The 18,854-nt window shown below is 57.1% G+C and overlaps 1 protein-coding gene across 6 annotated transcripts in view; it reads right to left on the bottom strand.

The window, feature by feature from the left end:
* The window catches only part of CPNE2 (copine 2), a 57,173-nt gene extending 38,853 nt beyond the window's left edge, over positions 1–18,320 (bottom strand). For 4 of the 6 annotated variants that reach the window (XM_055819105.1, XM_055819107.1, XM_055819108.1 and 1 more), the window contains exons 1-2: positions 12,552–12,696; positions 4,161–4,357 (exon numbers count right to left, since the gene is read on the bottom strand). In XM_055819105.1, the coding sequence (XP_055675080.1) occupies positions 4,161–4,328 (168 nt within the window). In that variant the 5' untranslated portion in view covers positions 4,329–4,357; positions 12,552–12,696. Of the gene's footprint in view, positions 1–4,160; positions 4,358–12,551; positions 12,697–18,209 lie in introns of those variants that run through there. The other 2 variants (XM_055819106.1, XM_055819109.1) reach the window with 1 other exon arrangement.
* Positions 18,321–18,854: the final 534 nt, after the last annotated feature.

Below are 18,854 nucleotides of genomic sequence, written 5' to 3'. Positions count from 1 at the left end.
GCATGGCTCCTGCAAGCCGATGGCATCCGGCAGGACACTTAGTCACCTGCCTTCGTGTTACTTCTCAGCCTGTGGTTTATTTTCCCTCCCTTCCCCACCCCCTCCAAGGCTGATTCACGAAGATGTCTTAATTCCTATTAAGCTCAGCAAGACAAAATAATTGTATTTGGGAACAAGTGTGACAGCTAGAAAGAACAAGCAGAAATCTTTCTGTCAGCGTCAGCTGGTGCCGCAGCCCTGCCACCCAGTCCAGACGCTGGTACCACAGCGGCGGGGGCTGGTCCTGAAGGAGAGACCCACCTCCTAACCCAGGTCCGGTGGCTGGGACGTGTTTCTGAGGCCACCGCTTTCAGGCAAGAAAAGAGATTGTCTTAGGGCAAGGAGCATGTCTGTGCAGCCAAAATCCACGCAGGACAGCGCCGGCACCCCCGGGTAGCTCCAAACCATGGTGCCAGGAGCTGCCAAGGGTCTACCAAGGGTCCCATCCAGAGAGGCTCTGGCGGGCAAGCCCACCTCTCTGGGCCCTCCCTGTCCCCCAGCTGCAGCCCAAACCCCTGCTACGGCCACGGGTGGGAGTGGGGGGACCCCGGTGCCAGCTGTGCCCCCGGCGTGCCAGCTGACAGGGGCAGCTCCATGGCGTGCGAGCACCCCACACCACGTGCTGGCTCGTGCAACACACTAATCTCCACTGAAACCACAGCAGCGGAGCGCTGAGCAATCTGCTGCTCAAGGCTGACGTCCAGTGCCTGTTGTGCCAATTAAAAAGAAGCTAAAAATAGCAGAGAAAAAGAAGAAAAAAATAATAAAACCACCACACATTTGTATTGTAAAAGAAGCTTTGGAATCAAAACTGCTGGACTGAGACATTACTGACAGAAAGAAAAGATCCAGAAAAGTACAGTCAGGTCAAAGAGATGACACCTATCAAGGCTGGAAAGCTCATTAGGCTCATCCAGGCTGCTGAGCAAAGTTAATTGCAGACTATGGCAAGGTGAGGTCTGCTCTATACCCTCCCCACTGACAGCAGGATCAGCTGCAGGACACCTTAGGTGATGCCCATTCACTCAGCAGCTCCTTGGCCAAGCACTCAAAGGCTGCCCAACTAGTCCAAGTATCTAAAAATTGAGACCACCTGATTTCCCAGGGATTGGGACAATTTTTGTTTGGTTTACATGATTTAATGCCCTTCAGCTGCTCATTTTGTACTGCACCCTACCACCGGTGCCTGTATCCATCCATCACACCCCCAAGCTCTGCTTACCTGCTCCCTCCCAGACCAAATGAAGAGGTCCTACGCTGCCTACAGCTGCAGTTATAAAATTAAATCCCCATTATTTTTTTTTTCAAGCATTTCATAAAGCCCAGAGTCTTTTCACCTGTAGCCAAAAGGTTTTTCTTAGGCACGGAGCTAAACGCTCTTGCACAGACTCTGGAGTTTGGATTCACAAAACTGATTTTATCGCAGAGGGCACTTTGGACTGCCACAGAAGATGACGAGGACTATAGCTTCTCCATGTGGGATGCTGAACAGTCAAACAAAGCACCACAAAAACCATCCTCAGGAGTTCCCAGTCTGCTCTGTGCACACCCCAATGGCAAAACCAGCCCGAGCCGTGCCTCTGCCTGGGAGGCCCACCTGAGCAGGGTCTCTTGCCACCGCAGCAGCGCTGCTGGCAACGGCCAAGGTCACGCTGCCTGAAGCCACCTTGGGCACTCCCGGATGAACCGTGGTGCCAGCAGTGTGCGTGCACCTGGTCCCTGATGTGGCATACCCCTGTGCCCCTTCCCTGCCACATCCAGTCAGTGGGTATGCTGCGAAGCAAGCATTTGGGATCGAGCCAACGTCTTACTCATGCTACAAAACAATTCAGACAGCTGCGGAGGGTCAGTTCCCTCGCGCTCCATTAGCCTGGTGAGCGGCAGCCTCGTCCCGCTGAGGGCTGGGTACGACACAAGGGCTCCTTGTGCACTCTCTGCATCTCAGGGAGGGCACGTTTATCCTGTGTTCACCCGCTGCCAGGGCTGGCACAGCCATGGAAAGCCCTCCTGTCCTTACACAGCCTTTTATCAGCAGGGTCTTGCCCCAGGGTAAGCTTGTGTTGGAGTGGGTAGGGAAGCAGAGGAAATGAATGCAGCTCTCCGCTCCTCAGGCGTGCAAGGAAAATAAAAATACGCCTCTGCCCCGCGCCGCGGGAGCGTGCCAGCACTCTGTTCCGTGCACAGGCTCAGCGCCCACAGGCTGCCAGCAGCGTGCACATCGTCTGAGTGGGGTGTCCTGGTGCAGCAGGGACCCCAAAGCCAGGGAGAGCCACAGGATCACAGAACGGTTTGGCTTGGAAGGGACCTTTGGAGTTCATCAAGCCTGACCCCCCAGCCACTGGCAGGGACACTAGTCACTAGGTGAGGCTGCTGAAAGCCCTGTCCAGCCGGACTTTGAACACTTCCAATGACAGGGCATCCGCAACTTCTCTGTGCCAGTGTCTCACCACTCTCACTGTAAAAAACGTCTTATGTCCAACCTAAACCCACCCTCTTCCAGTTTAAAATTGTTGCCCCTTGCTTTGTCGCTACAGGCCTTGGTAAAACACCTCTCTCCATCTTTCTTATAAGCCCCCCTTATAATCTAGGAAGGCCACAGTGAGGTCTCCCCCAAGCCACCTCTTCTCCAGGCTGAAGAACCCCAGCTCTCTCAGCCTGCCCTCACAGCAGAGCTGCTCCAGCCCTTGGATCATCTGCGTGGCCTCCTCTGGACCTGCTCCATCAGGTCCATACCTCTCCTGCGCTGAGGACTCCAGAGCTGGATGCAGGTGGGGTCTCACGAGAGCAGAGTGGAGGGAGAGAATCCCCTCTCGACCTGCTGGCCATACTGCTGGTGATGCAGCCTAGGACACACTTGGCTTTCTGGGCTATGAGTGCATGTTGCCGGGTCACATCCACTTTGTCACCCACCCGCATCTCCAGGTCATTCTGCACAGGGCTGCTCCCCACCCGCCCACGCCCCAGGCTGTATAGGTACTGGGGACTGCCCTGACCCGGGCACAGGACCTTGCATTTGGCCTTGTTGAACTTCACGGACTGGCAGAGGTGCACTCGCACAGCCTGCCCCAGTCCCTCCAGACGGTGTCCCTTCCCTCAAGGAAACCAGCTCCACCACTCAGCAAACCTGCTGAGGGTGCGCTCAGTCCTGCTGCATACATCATGATGCCTCCCCTCCTCCTCCCTTCCTGTAGGAATTACCTCTCTTGTTTGTAAGGAGCCAGTTTCCAAAAACAACCACATAACAAAACCACCTGCGGTTTCTTTCCAGGGCCTCCCAGTATCAGACATGGCAGCTGAAGCACCAATTTATGAGGTATCTGGTAAGAAGGACAGGCCAGTGTCTGCAAACGGTTCACATGGGACTTGCCAGATGGGTGCTGTCTCTCTGCAGCTGAACTGATCCAACCCCCCATGCACCCAGCTCCCGACAGTCTCCTTCCCCATCCCATGGTCCTGACCTCCCCACCACCAGTCCATGAAACATCTGGCTTAAGGACTCTTGCCCTTGATATACCTCTTGAAGGAGGCCACGGGTGCTGAGAGCGTAAGCTGCCCTGGATGGGGCTTTTCCACTGGACTGACCGGCCAGACCCTCATCCAGCACGCTCCTGCCTCCCAGGAAGAGCCACTCTGCAAGCAAAACCCAAAGAGCAGCTTCCCATGCAACTCAGGATCCAAGAACCAGCTTATCTTCACACACCTAGAAACACACCTGTTGCAAGCAGGACCTCACAACACCTAACTGTCACATGGGATCAGCATTTTGGGCACTCAAAGCCGAAGCACACGCAGCTCACAGCAGCCTGAGAAGGGTGGGGACTGCCCTGAAGGTGGCAAGATCCTTCCACGTCTGCCACGCACCTTGCCAGAGGCTGGCAACTTGAAGTCTGCCGTTACACCGACCACCCAGCACAAGGCAGAGCGGTCCGGGGGAAAAGGCTGGTTGCAGAACGCAGGATCATTAACACACTGGCACCGCGCGCAGCCCTGGGAGGAGCAGAAGAGCTCCCACCCCTGCTCGGGGAGGAACAAGGACCGGCCTCGCAGTGGAGCACAGAGGGAGAAGGCACTGGCATGGGCAAACCACTAGAGGAGGAGATCCACGCAGCTTCAGGACTTACCTCCACCCACTTCCCGTTGACTTCCATGAAGAGGACGCAGAAAGGGTCGGATTTGGAGGTGACATCCCTGTCCAGAAGGTTCTGGCCACAGACGGACAACTCGACTTTGCAGACGCAGTACTGGGAGCCGACGGGTCCCGCCGGTGTGGGGGTCATGGTGTACGCCATGGACACCAACGGCAGCAGCTCCAGGCACTCTGTGGGTACGAGAACGGAGAGAGACTTCAGTGCAAGCGGGAGGGCAGCGAGCACTGCGGCAGCAGGGGCTGGGCACAGCCACGGCCTCGTGCTCCAAGGCACACTCGGTATGTTGCGAGGCTTTTCTGGCTCCAAAGCATCTGCCCTGCCCTGCCCAGCCACCAACCCACGTGGTGGCCACCACACCAGGCAGCCGTCCTGAGTGGGAGCCCAGCACAGCACTTACAAGCTGCCTTGGGTTTGCTCCGTAAGTAACAGGTTTTCAAGGAAAGGTGACATCTTCTGCTTACCCCCCACCCCCGAGGAACTGGGGGGTCCCCCAGCCCCTTCTTCCAGCATGCTGGGTTTTTTTGTGGGGAGGAACTATACTTCCACATCATCTTTCAATGTGAAAAGTGGTCGTTATCTGGCTGGTCCCAAGCCATGGACCAAGCTACAAGGGCCAAACGAGCTCTGCCCCACAAACCTTCATAGGGCTCTCCCTATGTGAGAGTGAGGCTATAAGGACGGCTGGGGCGGAGGGCAGCTCCAGCCCTGCCTCCATGCAGCTCACCAGGCCAGCAGAAAGCAGCTGCTCTGGCAGCAATAAAAAAGCAGCCACAGTTGGTTTGCAGAAGAGCAAGGGAAATGTGACAGCCCCTGCAGGACCTGCTGCACAGGATGATTTACAGGGCCCTGATAAAACACCCTGTAACATAAGAAGAGCTTAGCAAAAGTCCGCTACCAAAGCCATTTTGCAGAGATAAATGTCTTTTATACCATTATTAGTGCAAAACCCCATCCCACGTGACAGTTTTGCCTTCTGATGTGCTGTCTACTCAGCAAGAACCACCAACGGTCTTCAACAGAGAAGAGGAAAGAGGGGGAAAAAGAGAAGAAAAAGCATTTTCAGATTAATTCATACTAATGACATTTTGTAGCTGGGGCTGCTAGTGGGGAGAGCTCTTTTCAGCTGCTCCTTCAATACCGTTCACCCTCTTTTTCAAGAGCGCAAGTTTTCAGGGTTTTATATGAAAACCCCAAACATCCCCTTCCCCCCACCCTGACAAGCCATCTGCTGCTGTTTGACATTGAAATGCCAATTAATATTATTGGTTTGTTTTGCCGTGGCACGAGTATGTAGAAGCACTTGTGCTGCTGGGAGCTGGGCTGCTGCCCTCTCTCCTTGCGGCTCAGCCTGCGCGCCGGGACGGGCATGGACAGGGATGGGGTTATCCCAGCACGGCTGTGGGAGAGGGAGCTCTGGGCTCGCCGCTGGCCACCCTGAGCACTCGGCCCCAGCTGCAATGCATACTAAGCAGAAAACAGCTCCCACTTCCAAGGCTCTGAGCACCCCCCACCCCGGCCTGCCAAGATCTCTGCTTGACACCAAGTCACCAGAAACAAGCCTGAGTTTAATCCCTGACAGTAAATGCAAACTCTTCTTCACAGACTGCTGTTCAGGGCAAGAGTGGGGCAATCATTTCAGCTCCATAAGAACCCAGAAACATCTCCAGAAGAAGAAAATCCCCATCCTTGGTGGCGCACACACCTGTACATCACCGAAACAGCACCCACACCCCTCCCATAAGCGCAGTTTCCCCTTGCCTGGACCAAGCCCGCCCTGTGCCATCACTCCCTGTCCACAGCAGCACAATGTAAAACGGTGGCATGTGTGGGCGACCATCCATCAACCATGACTTCGCGGAGAAACACGTGTGAAAGCAAAAGTCCTCATGGCTCATCCACCACGAAGCTCCTGCGGCTGCCGGGGCGATGGCTGCGAGACACCCATCCCTGCCGGAGCTGCCTCTGCTCCTCTAAGCCCATGATGCCAGTTGCAGCTAAAACTAAGATTTTTTTTTTTTTTTTTTTCTCCTTTAATGCAGGGATCATGTAATTGATGTCTTAAAATAGGCAAGCCTGTTCTATTTATGCCGCTGTCTGTCTGCTGCTCCCTCCAAAAAAGCAAACACGGGGCAGCTGTGCTGGCGTGGACCTGGTCTTGCTGGAGCAGGGAGATCTGGGCTGGGTTTTTCCATCTCCTCTTCCCCCAAATCTTGGCGTCATCTCACAAAACCCAAAGGCAGCAGATGACTCAGTGGAAAAGCTTTTTCCCAGGGCTGGCAGGCACTAGAACATCCTCTCGGTGTACTGTGCATCGCCCGTGCTCCAGCCCCTGCGCTCAGCCTGCTGTGCTCCCCAGGGAGCCCATGGTCAACACAGGCTCACGGAAGAGGAGAGGTGGCCAGCACCAGCCAGGGCCAGCTGAGGACAGAGACCTGGTGGGACTCGTATCCCCTGCATGGACACACTCCCCACCTGGGCACCCAAAATCCGGGACTGGGACACTGGCCTTTCCCCCAGGTACCAACCTGAAGAGCTTGATAACATCTCACAAGCGCCAAGCATAAAATCCCATGGTTGCCCCTCCCCCAGAAGGCAAAGGTCAGCAGGAAGATGCTGCCAACCCTTCCCCACCATCCCAGTAAAGATGATTTTTCCACTGAGGAGCTGCTGGTCCAGCCAGCTCACCAGAGATGGAGATGCCAAAGAGATGAGCAGCTCTCCTGAATCACCGCTCGGGCTACTCCTTCCCCCCAGCCGCAGCCCCGGTATAAAACCTTGAGCAGCGTAACCGTCCCGATTCAGCCATAAAGTAATTGGTTTAAATGAAAAAGTCAGGGCAGGGGGCTGGCCTCAGCAGCAGCCACGGGTCCCCCTGTCTCAGAGGCTTCCCATCTTCCCACCCAAGGCACTGCCAGGCTTCAGCAAGCTGGTGCCATTCCAACCCCCAAGTGCTTTACATTCGGGGGTGTCTGAGCTGGCACCGAAAGGGCCACCGGCTGTATTCCAGTCTCTCCTCCTTTTTTTATTCTCCTCCCCCTGCATTTGCCACCCTGAACAGAGTCCTGTGACTTGCTCAGCATCTGTGGCCAAAGAACCTCCTGATGGACAATCCCAGCTGCTGATTCTGTGCTGGTCATGCGGACACGTGGGCTCCTGCTGAAACACGGCCAGGCCACCGATGAGAGGTCTAGGGACACGCACCAATGCCCATCTTCCCCACAGTCCCCCCTGCCCCACAGCTCCCCCTGCCCTACAGTCCCCCCTGCCATTGGCCACAGCAGATGCCTGAAGAGGTCTCACAAGAGCAGGACCCGGCTGGAGGGACACAGTTCCCAAATCCTTTCTGGGCTCCAGCTTCCAGGACCTCCCGAGCCAGACACATCTTTGCGCTTCGTAACCCTCAAGTACTCCTTCCTCCACTGCTTGGTCCCCCCCCAAGCTGCTCTGTGCCTGCAATGTCCCACAGCGAGGGGTTTCACTGGCTGGGGGCATGCACAAGCCCTGGGCCCAGGACATCTGAGATGAACACCTGGGAGACCCAGAGCAATGCACACAGATGTTCTCCTCCTCTTCCTCACCCCACAGCCCCCCCTGCACTCTATAGCAGATTCACCAGGCACGCGCAGAAGGGCTGTCTGGAAGCCCTGGGATCTCTTCTTCCTCACTTATTTGAAAGAGGAGGAGGGGAAGGAGATCTCTGTTTTGCCCGCTAATTGCTGCCTGGGGGGGGTCCCCTCCCCTCCACAGAAGTGAAGCCCCACCAGAAGCAGTCGCTCAGGCCACGCTAAGGCCCCATTTTAAGCATTAACAGGAAAAAACAGAGAGGGGAAAAAAATAAAGCTGTGCTTTAAGTGACACATTTTGGCAGCTTTTTAAAATGTTCATAGTGCTCTCAAACATCAGTGATCTCCTCTCCTTAAAGAAATCAGACTTATTTTCACAGGGCATATTTAAAACAGCCCCAGAAGTGCTGCTAGCCAGCAGCGCTATGATGCAACGTCCCTCTGGGTCCCTCCTGGGGAGGTCCCTCCCTTCTTCGGGATGGTCCATGATTTCTGTAGTACCCCACAGAAGTCACCTGTGACTCAGTTTACCTGCTCGGGCTGTCCCACTGCAGCCTAATGCAATTGTAGAAGCAAATTTCCTTTCTGGAAAGGGGAAATGAGAAAGGTGAGTAGCAAACAGGCACGTTTGGGGTCCCATAAAGCACACAGCTGAGTCCACAGGCAGTGGAGGCGCAGCGGGAGAGTAGTGGTACCCGAGGGAGGATGTAAGAGCAGGTGAAAACGGGTTGTCAGAAGATTGCAGTGAAGGAGAGGAGCAGGAAGACACAAACCGGTTGCCCAGAGCAGCAGAAAAGCTGAAACACAGCACACACCGAGCTGGAGACACCAGGGAAAGCCGGGATGCACCGTGACGGGTGCCCAACGCAGCTCCCCACACCGTCAAAACCCACAGCAGCCGCTGCGCTCCCTCCTGTCAACAAATAGAGTCATCTCCAGAATTATTTTGCAAAGCAAAAATGTTTGCCTTTCAGCCTTGCCTAGGCAACACGGTGGATTCACCAGCCTGCACCTGGTCTTAATAACAGCCTCGTTACCTTCTGAATGCACGTGCAATTAGTCATGTACACAGCAGCCTGCTGCTGGTCCCCTCCCCGGCAAATGCCTCTGCCGGCGAGCAGGCAGGGGGGAAGCAGAAAGGGGGTGCTTGCACATGAAAACGCCCTGCAACGGGGTACCTGGGGTACTTGCTGCCATCACAGGATCTTCATCTCTCCTGCGAGGCAGGGAAAGGCTGAAAATTGCCTCCAAGCATCCCAGCGTGGGCAGCATGGCTGGGACCGAGCTCAAATTCTCCCAAATTCCAGGAGATGTAGGGTAGCCCTGGCCGAGGGGGATGCCCAGGCTGGCACATCATGAGCAAGTCCCACAGTCCTGCCTGATAAAAGAAGGCAAGGGGACTGTACCGAGATATTTTAGGTGGCTGATATAGCGGGGAAAAAGGGGTTCGGGACAACATTAATTAAATAATTTCCCCACTGAACCCTTCCTGATAGAAACAGTGCCTAAAGGCGCTTCAAAAGGCAATGCTCTCATGCCAACAGCTGGATTTCTTGCACCAGTGCTACGAAACCCTGTCCCAGGCAAGGTGTGACGATGGCTGGTGGCCACCTTGGTGCTACAGTGGCTGCTTCTTCATTTTGTGCCCAAGCAATAGTCACCCCCAATGCCCAGCTCCTCTTAGACCTCTGCTGTCCCCACAAAAGCCCTTGTCCACCAGGTCTTGGCACAGTTTGGTGCCGGTGCAGGCAGTGCCCTCCTTGCCAAAACCCCAAGCGGCTGCGCCAGCTGCTACACGGGCAGCACCAGCGAGCTTCCCTGGTGGGTGATGATCAGCGGAGCCATGCAAAGTCGCTCGGGGTGACCTGGGAGTCACAAATCTCAGGAAAACCCCGAGGCAAACCCGTCAGCACCAGAGGGGGCTCCCCAAGCAGCTTCACATTTCAGCCCCTGCGGAAAGATGGCATCCCGCTTCCCAGTCAGCAGAAGAAGATGCTGCCCAGAGGGCTCTGCCAACCAGCTGTGCAAGAGCACAACCTCCCAGCCAGCGTGCCCCGACAGGCAAGAGAGTTCTCCTGAATCCTGCAGCTCATGCAAGGAACAGGGATAAAAGCCCAAGGGAGAAACAGGCAGGAAGGGAGGATGAGCCAGGGTCCCAGACCAAGGCACCAAACACAAGCCCATCCTGGCGGCACTTGTTGAGTTCTGGCACTTTCAAGGGAAAGAGGTCTTCGGTGGGTTGAAACATCCCATCGTCTCCCGCCTCACTGCAATCTCTGCTTTGGGTTGGTATGGTACCACGCCATTTGGCAGTAGCTAAATGAATTTATCACAGGGGAGAGAGTGGAAGGCTGCTGTAATGGTCTGGGACAGGATTCAAACACCTTTTTTGCGGTTGCATAGCTCTACATCAGTTTGAGTTTGAATAGCCAGCTTTGGCAGGCAGGGCACACGCGAGGAGCTGGGGCAGTCTAGCGGAAAGTAATACGAGGCTTGACCCAACATCCCAAAAATCCTTTCTAAAAGCACATGGTGCAAGTGAGAAGCATAGGGGGGTTGCCACCCCAACCCCCAGCCCTTGCGCAGCCGGCAGGACCGCCCACTCCTTGGGGTCCCCAGGGGGGCTGAATCACGCTCCTTAGCCAGATCAGGGCTGGCCAAGATAGCAGGACTGCTCCTGTGCCCCCACCTGACCCAGGCAGCCCCATCCTCCCGTGTACCCACCCCAGAGAGTATCGCTCAGCAAAGGGCAGCCCAAACCTGTCCCATACCCTCAATGTCCATCGAAGAGCAGGTCCCACCCCGGGAAGACCTCCCCAAACTACAGTTGGTCTCATGGGTTGTGTCAGGGCCAGGGGCCGGGCAAGTCCCTCCATGCCCAACACCACAAAGTGGCCACCACCAGCCAAGTGACAGCCCTGGCCCTTCCTTTGTTCACTGGTGCAAAGGCACCATCTGGGCCAATCCAGGCACTGGGGACGAGGGACAGCAGCCCCTGTCCTAGGAAGCCCCTGGGTGAAGCCTTTGCTCCCTGCTCGGGGATGCTGAAGCCCTGCCTGTGGGACCCTGCCAGGCAGCCGGCTGGCACCTGGGGTGCGTGGAGGGGGGCTGCAACGCAGCCTGTCCCACCAATGGTGCCACTGCCTGGTGGCCCTGCCTGGGTGCTTAGCCACCACAGCCTGCTCGGCCTGGCAGGGGCTGCCGGGCATGACCCGCCGAAGAGGCAGGGGACAGGGGCATCCCCTGCCCAGCTGCTGTTTCCCAGGACATGCCGTGGGATGCCCTCTCCATCCACCCAAAGGTGCTGGAGCATCAGCTTCCCTGGTGCCCCGCGGAGTCAGGACGCTGACAGGTATCATAACAGCATAATATATCACACCGTAATACCAGTGTAATCACATTAACAGGTCCGGCACATAAGACCCTCAAGGGAAAGGGGATTAGGAGACAACATTATTTACGGTTCATCATGCTGGCAGAGGTCCTCTGCTGCTCACACATCCCCTGCAATGGCATGAGCACTTGTGAAGACCTCGCAGACCACGTCAGTTGTCAATGGCAGCATTAACACTGTCCTGGGAAGTCGTGTGGTGCAAACGGTGAGCAGTGGAGCCGACAGCGCTCTCACTAAATCAGAGACCCTTGTAGACCAGTATCTCCCATTTACAGAAGCAGAGGCAGAGAGATCTGCAGGCACCACGGCCCCAACCTCACTGTGGCACACAGCCATCCCCCCACAGCTGGAGATGGGGCCAGCTCATTTTCTGCTTTCCACAGACCTTTTCCGCAGGCAAAGCCCCTCGCTGCTCTGTGCCACTTCCCCTCTCCCCCACCCGGGGGTCCAGCCCAAGGCTGACCACTGCCTTCTGGGATTTAGGACCATGAAGAGGGCTGTCAGCAGCTGGAGCTAGGGAAGATGCTCTGAAGCAGCTGGGTGGATGGAGTAACAATCCCCCCAGCTGGACCAGCCAGGACAGGGCCTCCCTGTGCTGCCTGTGACATCCAGGGGTGTCAGCACCATCCGCTGCTGGCCCTGTTTGCAAACATCACCACCAGAAAAGCAACTCCAAAGCACTTCCCATGGCCGGTCCGGAGCTGAGGCAGCCACCGCAGATGTCAAGCAGAGATCCACAGCCTCCAGCTGCCCCTCTGCCATCCCCATGTGTGCCACAGCAGCTGCTGGACTCCGGGGAAGAGTGGCAACAGTCAAGAAACCAGCTCACAACGAGGGACCCGCAGGGTGGGAGCAAGACTCCTCCACACAGTCCCACCCTGCCCCGCATCCCCCCTGCACCATCCCGTAACCCCGGTGATGTGCCCAAGGGTCCCCCCGCATCCCCCCGTGGTACCACCCTGGCTGCTTCCCCCAGCCAAGCAGAGCCTGGAGGGGCCTGGGGCTGCTCTGCCCCAAGCAGCCGGGGAGCCCTGTCCCCCAGGGGGGCACAGGCAAAGGCACGAGCCCCGGCAGCGGTCCCGTAACTGTGCCAGCGTCCTGCTCAGGGGGAGGCCAGAGCCACAGTCAGTGCTCCATGACCAGAGGATGGGACCCGTGTCCTTGCAGAGGGGCTCACACCCACCGAGGCACTGAAACTGGAGATCCCAGTAAGCCAGGGGCATGAGAGCAAAACCAACCACCGCGCAGCGTGCCAGCAGCCTCGTCTGCCCGCTGGCCGGCACCCACCCGGCGGCCGGGGGCACAGCTGGCCCGGGCACCGCGGCGGCACCGGGCAGCGGGATCCGTTCTCCCACCCGCTCCCGACGAAGTCATTACACTGTCCCCAAAGTATCTCAGGCTGCTCACCGGCGAGAGAAGGCAAGCCCCGCGGAGCAGGGGCGCCGAGTGCTCGGGAGACTCAGGGCCCCGGGTCCCAGCGGCGAAGGTGTTTCCGTGATTCTCAGCCGGCGGAAAGCCAAGGGCTCCAGCCCGGCAAACGAAAGCAAAACTCGCTCCTCCACACCCAGCGGTGACGTGCGGCGGGAGGCAGCACCATTGCTGACGGGGTCTGGAGGAGCTGCAGAGGCTGAGCGCCTTTTGGGGGAGCGCTCAGAAAATCGGGAAGTGGCAAAAAACCACACACAGAGTATCGCCTCTGAACCGGAGAGAAACTGAACGGCCTTTGACGGCTGCTACCAAACTGTACCACGGCTGCCTCTGCGGGAGGCAGAGCCCAGCCTCCCTTGCACACCCTGCACGTCTCGTGCCTGCTGCATGCCCTGCACTCACTGCACATCCCGTGCTCACTGCGTGCCCAGTGACTGCTGCATGCCTTGCATTCGCTGCACATCCTGTGCTTCCTGCACGCCCGGTGATTGCTGCATGCCCTGCACTCACTGCACATCCCATGCTCGCTGTGTGGCCAGTAATTGCTGCATGCCCGGCACTCGTTGCACATCCTGTGCTCACTGCGTGCCCAGTAATTGCTGCACGTCCTGCACCCATGGCATGCCCAGTGATTGCTGCATGCCCTGCACACACTGCACATCCCATGCTCGCTGTGTGCCCAGTAATTGCTGCATGCCCTGCATTCACTGCACATCCTGTGCTCACTGCATGCCCTGCGATTGCTGCACGTCCTGTGCCTACGGCATGCCCTGCTTGCAAATCTCTGTATGGTTTCCAGAGAGGCAGCGGCTCTGGGCTTGTTGCTCAGAAATGGAGCAAGGGCAAGCGAGGGGCAGGGCAAGACGAGAGGCAGTAGCGTCCCCCGTGAAGGACGTACAGCAACAGCCGAGCGCACAGACCGACCCCATTCTCGTCCCCGCTGGCAGGCACGTATTTGGCTTAGATACACGGAGGAGGTCGCACGTTTTCGCTTGACGACAGGCTTCCTCTGGGGCTCGATTTAGTGATTTAGGGCAGAAAATGTGGTGACACGGCAGCGAATCCTGGCAATGGCACCAAACCCTGTACACAACAGCCCCACGAAGCAGACCCAAGGCGAAGGTTTACACGCCAGCTCTGTGGCTGCCGCATTCACGCGCTGCCAACCACCGGGGCCACTGCTGCCCTTTGCCATGCCGGAGCAGAAAGCGATGGTGCCTGCTGGCTGTGGGCGAGCGGAGGCCAGTGCCAGCCAGGCATCTCTGACCCCCGCCTGGCAGCAATGCTCACGGCGGGCGATGGACCTGAGGAGGGATCGCGAGGCACCCTCAGGGTTTTGGGTGGATTCTAACATCCAGCCAAGGCATTAAAACTGTCCCACCCTGCTGCTGCAGCGGCTGTACAAGAGCTGGGCACGCTGTCACCGTGAGGGGGGATAGATCTGTTTCAACAACCAGATCTGGAGGAAAAAGTTGACTTCATTAAAGCTGGACCCAACAAAACGTAAAGGAGCAGGGCTTCCCCGTGAGGAGGGCGACTGGGCTGCGAAGGACATGCAGCCAGTGGAGCTCCCTCACAGGTGCAGAGTGAACCTCCTGCATTTTAATTATACTTAATGTATACTGGCTGTTTAACTTATTAAAGGCTTTTCTAAGTTACTGAAAACAAAAATGCTGGCTTTCTGAATTTTAATTGAATTCCTATTTCCAGCCAACACCATCTATCACACGTGAAAGGGGAAGAAAAAAAAAAACATCACTGAAGCGATGAGAAATATCTGTAACTGCTGACGTAACTGCACGCCAAATTACCAGCATGGCAGCCAGCAAGGCCAGCGGCCCCAGCAGCGGACAGGCACGCAGCTCCCTCCAGCCCATGCGCCATCTCATCCCCATAGCAGCCAGAGCTTCAGAGCCCTCCCCAAAAACATAAATAAATATTAATTAATGGGTAGCTACGTGCAACACCGGTTTGCACAGGCATGCCAGCACTGAGGCACACAGAGCACTGCTGGTGTGCCCACGGGCTGGATGACGTGCCCACCTTTACCCTGCACAGAGGTGACTTTCATCGCTACAATCCAACCTTTTCCTAAATAATTTTACTGGCCTGCTTTGCAGCAGAGAGATGCTGCCACTCGACGTGTGAAGCTTCACTCTGAGATGGTTTTGTATGCCAGCGATACAAAAAAATCCAGCGGTTTATACGAGAATTATGCCTGATAAATTTTCAACCCCTTCCCAACAGCTTTAGACACAACTCGAAAGAATATAAAACTTGGTTCAAATGGTTGCGCAGCACTGGACTCGCTGTTTAACAGCAAAACTTGCATTCCCATCTTGTCTAATTTTTAAAATCAGCCCCACAATGGCTGATGTTTCTTCCTAAATCCTCAGCTTCTGGAATCACGTGATGATGAAAAATCCAGGGCTGGGGGGGAAAGTGACTATTTTAGACGCGAGCCTTTCCCCGCTGGCTACAGGCAGAAAATCTGACAGCTCCCAAAGCCTCAGCAAAAGCAGCAGACAAATAAAAGTAGAGCCCTTCCTGCTGAATACGACACTTGTTTGTTTTTCTGGTATTTTAACAATACTGTTATGACCTCCAAGCTCACCTGAGTTCCCAGGAATTATTATTTGCCCCTGCTTCTCTGATCCAAACAAGTAACCTTGCAAAGCCAGCAGCCAGGAAACTGAGTCAAAGCAGCAAAAAGTGATGACTCAGGTCCCTCAACAAATATTTTATGGAGGTTTAAAAGACAAACTGTAAGATTTCGGGGGGTGGGGGGGAAGCATTCAATTCTTTTTTTTTCCGTGCTGTTTTGCGGTTTTGCTCTGCCAGGAGCACCATTTCAAATGCCTGGCTACTCCACTGCACCAGAAAATTTACCTTTTCTTCTCCTTTCCCCCCCCCACCCTGCCTCTGAACACAAGCCAAGACTCTCACATAAAGAGGTCCTTATGAGAGCTGACAACCCAGAACCAGGACAGGAGACTGCAAGCGTTGCTTTTTCATCAATTAACCGGGTATTACGTTCTCGGCACGCCAACGGCTCCCGGAGAACAAGCCCTGATTTACAGCAGTGTGAGCGACTCCGGCCAGCTTTCCCCGGGCAGAGGTTTCCACTGAAGTCAGTGGGAAACTCTTTCCACTGGGTGTAATGGGAACGAGAGAAGAAGTTATTCCTCCCAGACTCTTCACACGCCACACTGAGGCCGCTAAAAGGTGAAAAAAGCCGGTGCAATTCCAGTATATAACTGGACAGACTGGTAAATCACAGGGTAGCAAGAGGCTGCTCCAGCACTGCGTGAGCCCGCTGTCAGGGCGAGGGAAAGGATCGGATCGCTGGAGGACCAGCAGGGATGAGGACTGCCAAGGGCTGCACGGCTGATGTATCCGCCAGGGCAAAAAGCATTTTCACCCACAGCTCAGCCAGGGCGGCTGAACACTAGGAGGATTTCTCTGCAATGGAAGCCCCCGTGCATGGGGCATGTGCCCGCTCCTCCAGCACACACTGGCCAGGCACTGGGCTCCCCCTGACCCCCGCAAGCAATGGCTCTACACACTGCGCCAGCCTGCCAGCAACCAGCACAGGGTCCCTCGCTGCCCACCAGCACAGACCCCAGAGCAAGGATTCCCCCCGGGGCAAAGCGCTGATGCAGCTCCAGATGATCTCATTTCTCTTCAGGTCGAGCTCAGGAGGGAGAAGTGTCACAGCCAGCATCTCAAATACTAGCAGTCCTATGGCCCTGCCCACCTTCACACTGCTACGGTGCGACACCTGCAACGCCTTCGAGAGATGCAAACTGTGTCCCTGACCAAGCAGGTCCCAGGATGAGTGCGGCATGTGCCAGTGGTACCGGGGAGGCAGGCGGCTGCCAAACCCCGGGCCCAGCATGAAGATGGATGCTGGGCTCTCCGAAAGCAGCTCCGGGACTGCTTGTCTGCCCAAGGCAAGTGCGAGGGGCTGCCTGCAACGCAGGTAGGTGCAGTTTGGGGGACATGTGGAAGCCTCATGGGGTGCTTTCCCTCCACGTTATCCCAGCCAGGATGCTCCAGAGGCAACAGCAGAGAAACAAAAACACACATCACCAGAAAATGTATGTCCCAGGCTGTCACACAGCTGTAACCAAAGCAAATGTAGCGATTCCCCAAGGCCACTCCAGGAAAACATCCTCCACCATCTCAGTTCTTCAGAAAAGATCCTTTCCACGTGCCCTGAGCTTTTGTTCCAGCCTTCCTCCTCCTGTTGCTCTGCTCGAGCCCCTCAACGGGCTTCAATGGGGTGCATTTTCTGGCCCATAATAAGACATTTACCAGCCCCAGAAAAGCACAGTGGTATCCCCTGATACCGGGGCTGGCAGGAGGAGGCAATGCCAGCAACAGGCATCCCAAAACTGAGCGCCCCTGGGCTGTGCTCACACTGGCCTGATCCTGACTCCAGCTTCTCCAGAAGGTTCTGGTGTATCTCCAGGAGGCTTCAAACCTGGGGCTCAGGGCTCACAGGGATCCTCTGGATTCCCTCCCGTGAAGCAGTTCAGGCTGTCGGGGAGCCAGCAGCAAGGACCAAGTCCTTCGGAGACATTTCTGCCACCAAAACTCAGCTCTCAACTCACCTCTGTCTCCTGTTCCACCCTCCTCACGGTGACCAGCTCCAGAGGGGGTGTTAGCCCACCAAGCCCCCCAGCCCCACCAGCTTTCCTCCAGCCAGTCACCTAAATTAGGGCTACTCACCCTTACTGCGTCAGGTCCTCAGACTGGTGGAGCTGATGGGAAAACACCCCCCTGCCTGCCATCCCCAAGCCCCTCACACCGCTGAGCAACACGCGCTGCTCGCTGCCATCTCCGAGGCCGAGGCGCGGAGGAGAGAGGGGCAGCCCCCCCGAAAGGCACTGCACAAAGACAGCATCACCAGCCAGAGCAGCACCAGGCTGCCAACGGGCTCCCGAAGCAGCGCTTGGGCACTGCTCGGCCTCCAGCTCGCCGGTGCCCCCGCGCCACGGGGCTGCAGGAGGAGCAGAGACGCTTGTGGCAAGTGCCAGGGGAACCAACCGTCCCTGTCCCCGGGGAGCGAGGCCACCAGGCCCCGGTGTGTCCGGTTGGCATCTCTAGGAGCGGATGCGGATGCAGGGAGAGTGGGGGCAGGCGGGACGACTTCACACCATGCACGAACAGAGGGGCTGGGGCTGAGGAAGGGGCGTGGGCGTGCAAAGCGTGTGGGGGGGCTGCCCCAGGGCATGGAGGGTCTGTCTGAGGTTGGAGGGTCCGATCCAGGGGTTGGAGGGTCCGGTCCAGGGGTTGGAGGGTGTGTCCCAAGGGATGGCAGGTCTGCCCAAGGGACGGAGGGTCTGTCCCGGTGGATGGAGTGCAGAAGGGACACCGCAGGCTCTGGGAGAAGCTGGTGGCGACGCGTCCCCGCAGGTCCCCGTCCGGGGGCTGACACGGGGGTTACGCTGGCCAGCCAGAGCCCCCCTCCCGCCGGGACACCCGAGGTCACCGCCGGTGCATCCCCCACGGCCGTCACCACCCACCCGACCCACGGGGGTCGCTCCCCGCCGCGGGACGGGCCCAGCCAGCCGCGCCCCGGCGTACGGCTCCGCTCCGCTCCGCACCCCCGCCCCCCGCCCCGGTACTCACCGCCGCGGGCCGGGCCGGCCGGGCCGAGCAGCTCCCGCGGGCTCAGCGCCTCCCCACGCCGCGCCCGCGGGTGGGCGGTGATGGCGGGGGGCGGGCGGCGGGCGCGGCCATGCCCGGCTCCCCCCCGCTGTCATTCCCCCTCCCCGGGCCGGCATCATGCGTTTCGGATTAAAAAGAAAAGGATCCACCCCAGAACTTCCCAGCTGGCTGCTTGTGCTTCACTCTTCGTACAAGAAAAGAAAAAAAAAAACAACCTTTTTTAAAAAAATTAAAAATTACAACACGTGGAAAGGCTGGAAAATTATTTTCCATGTTATCCACCCAGCTACAACAAAAGCATAACTTTGTGGGCTCGACCCCCCTCGCTCTGAACCAAAACCACTGATTGTTGTGCTGCTGGGATGCCAGCGGGGTTCACCCTGCGCAGCTGGCGCGGGTGCTGCCCATCACCCTGCCCAAACCAGGCCTGGGGCTGGGCCAGGACCCTGAGCCCCACAGTGGGTGCCTGGCACCGCTTTCCATGGGGAAAAGCTGGTTATACAAGGAAAACGGGTGGGCCCCAACCAAGCACCCCAGAGGTGGAAGGGAGCCCAGGCCACCGGGCTGGCCAGCATCACACCCTCCCACCACCCTGCTCGACCCAAG

This window comes from Falco peregrinus, chromosome 14 (assembly GCF_023634155.1).
Source record: "Falco peregrinus isolate bFalPer1 chromosome 14, bFalPer1.pri, whole genome shotgun sequence".
Taxonomy (NCBI): Eukaryota; Metazoa; Chordata; class Aves; order Falconiformes; family Falconidae; genus Falco; species Falco peregrinus.
Note: the sequence above shows the minus strand (reverse complement) of the source record. Positions and strands in the feature narration are given on the sequence as shown.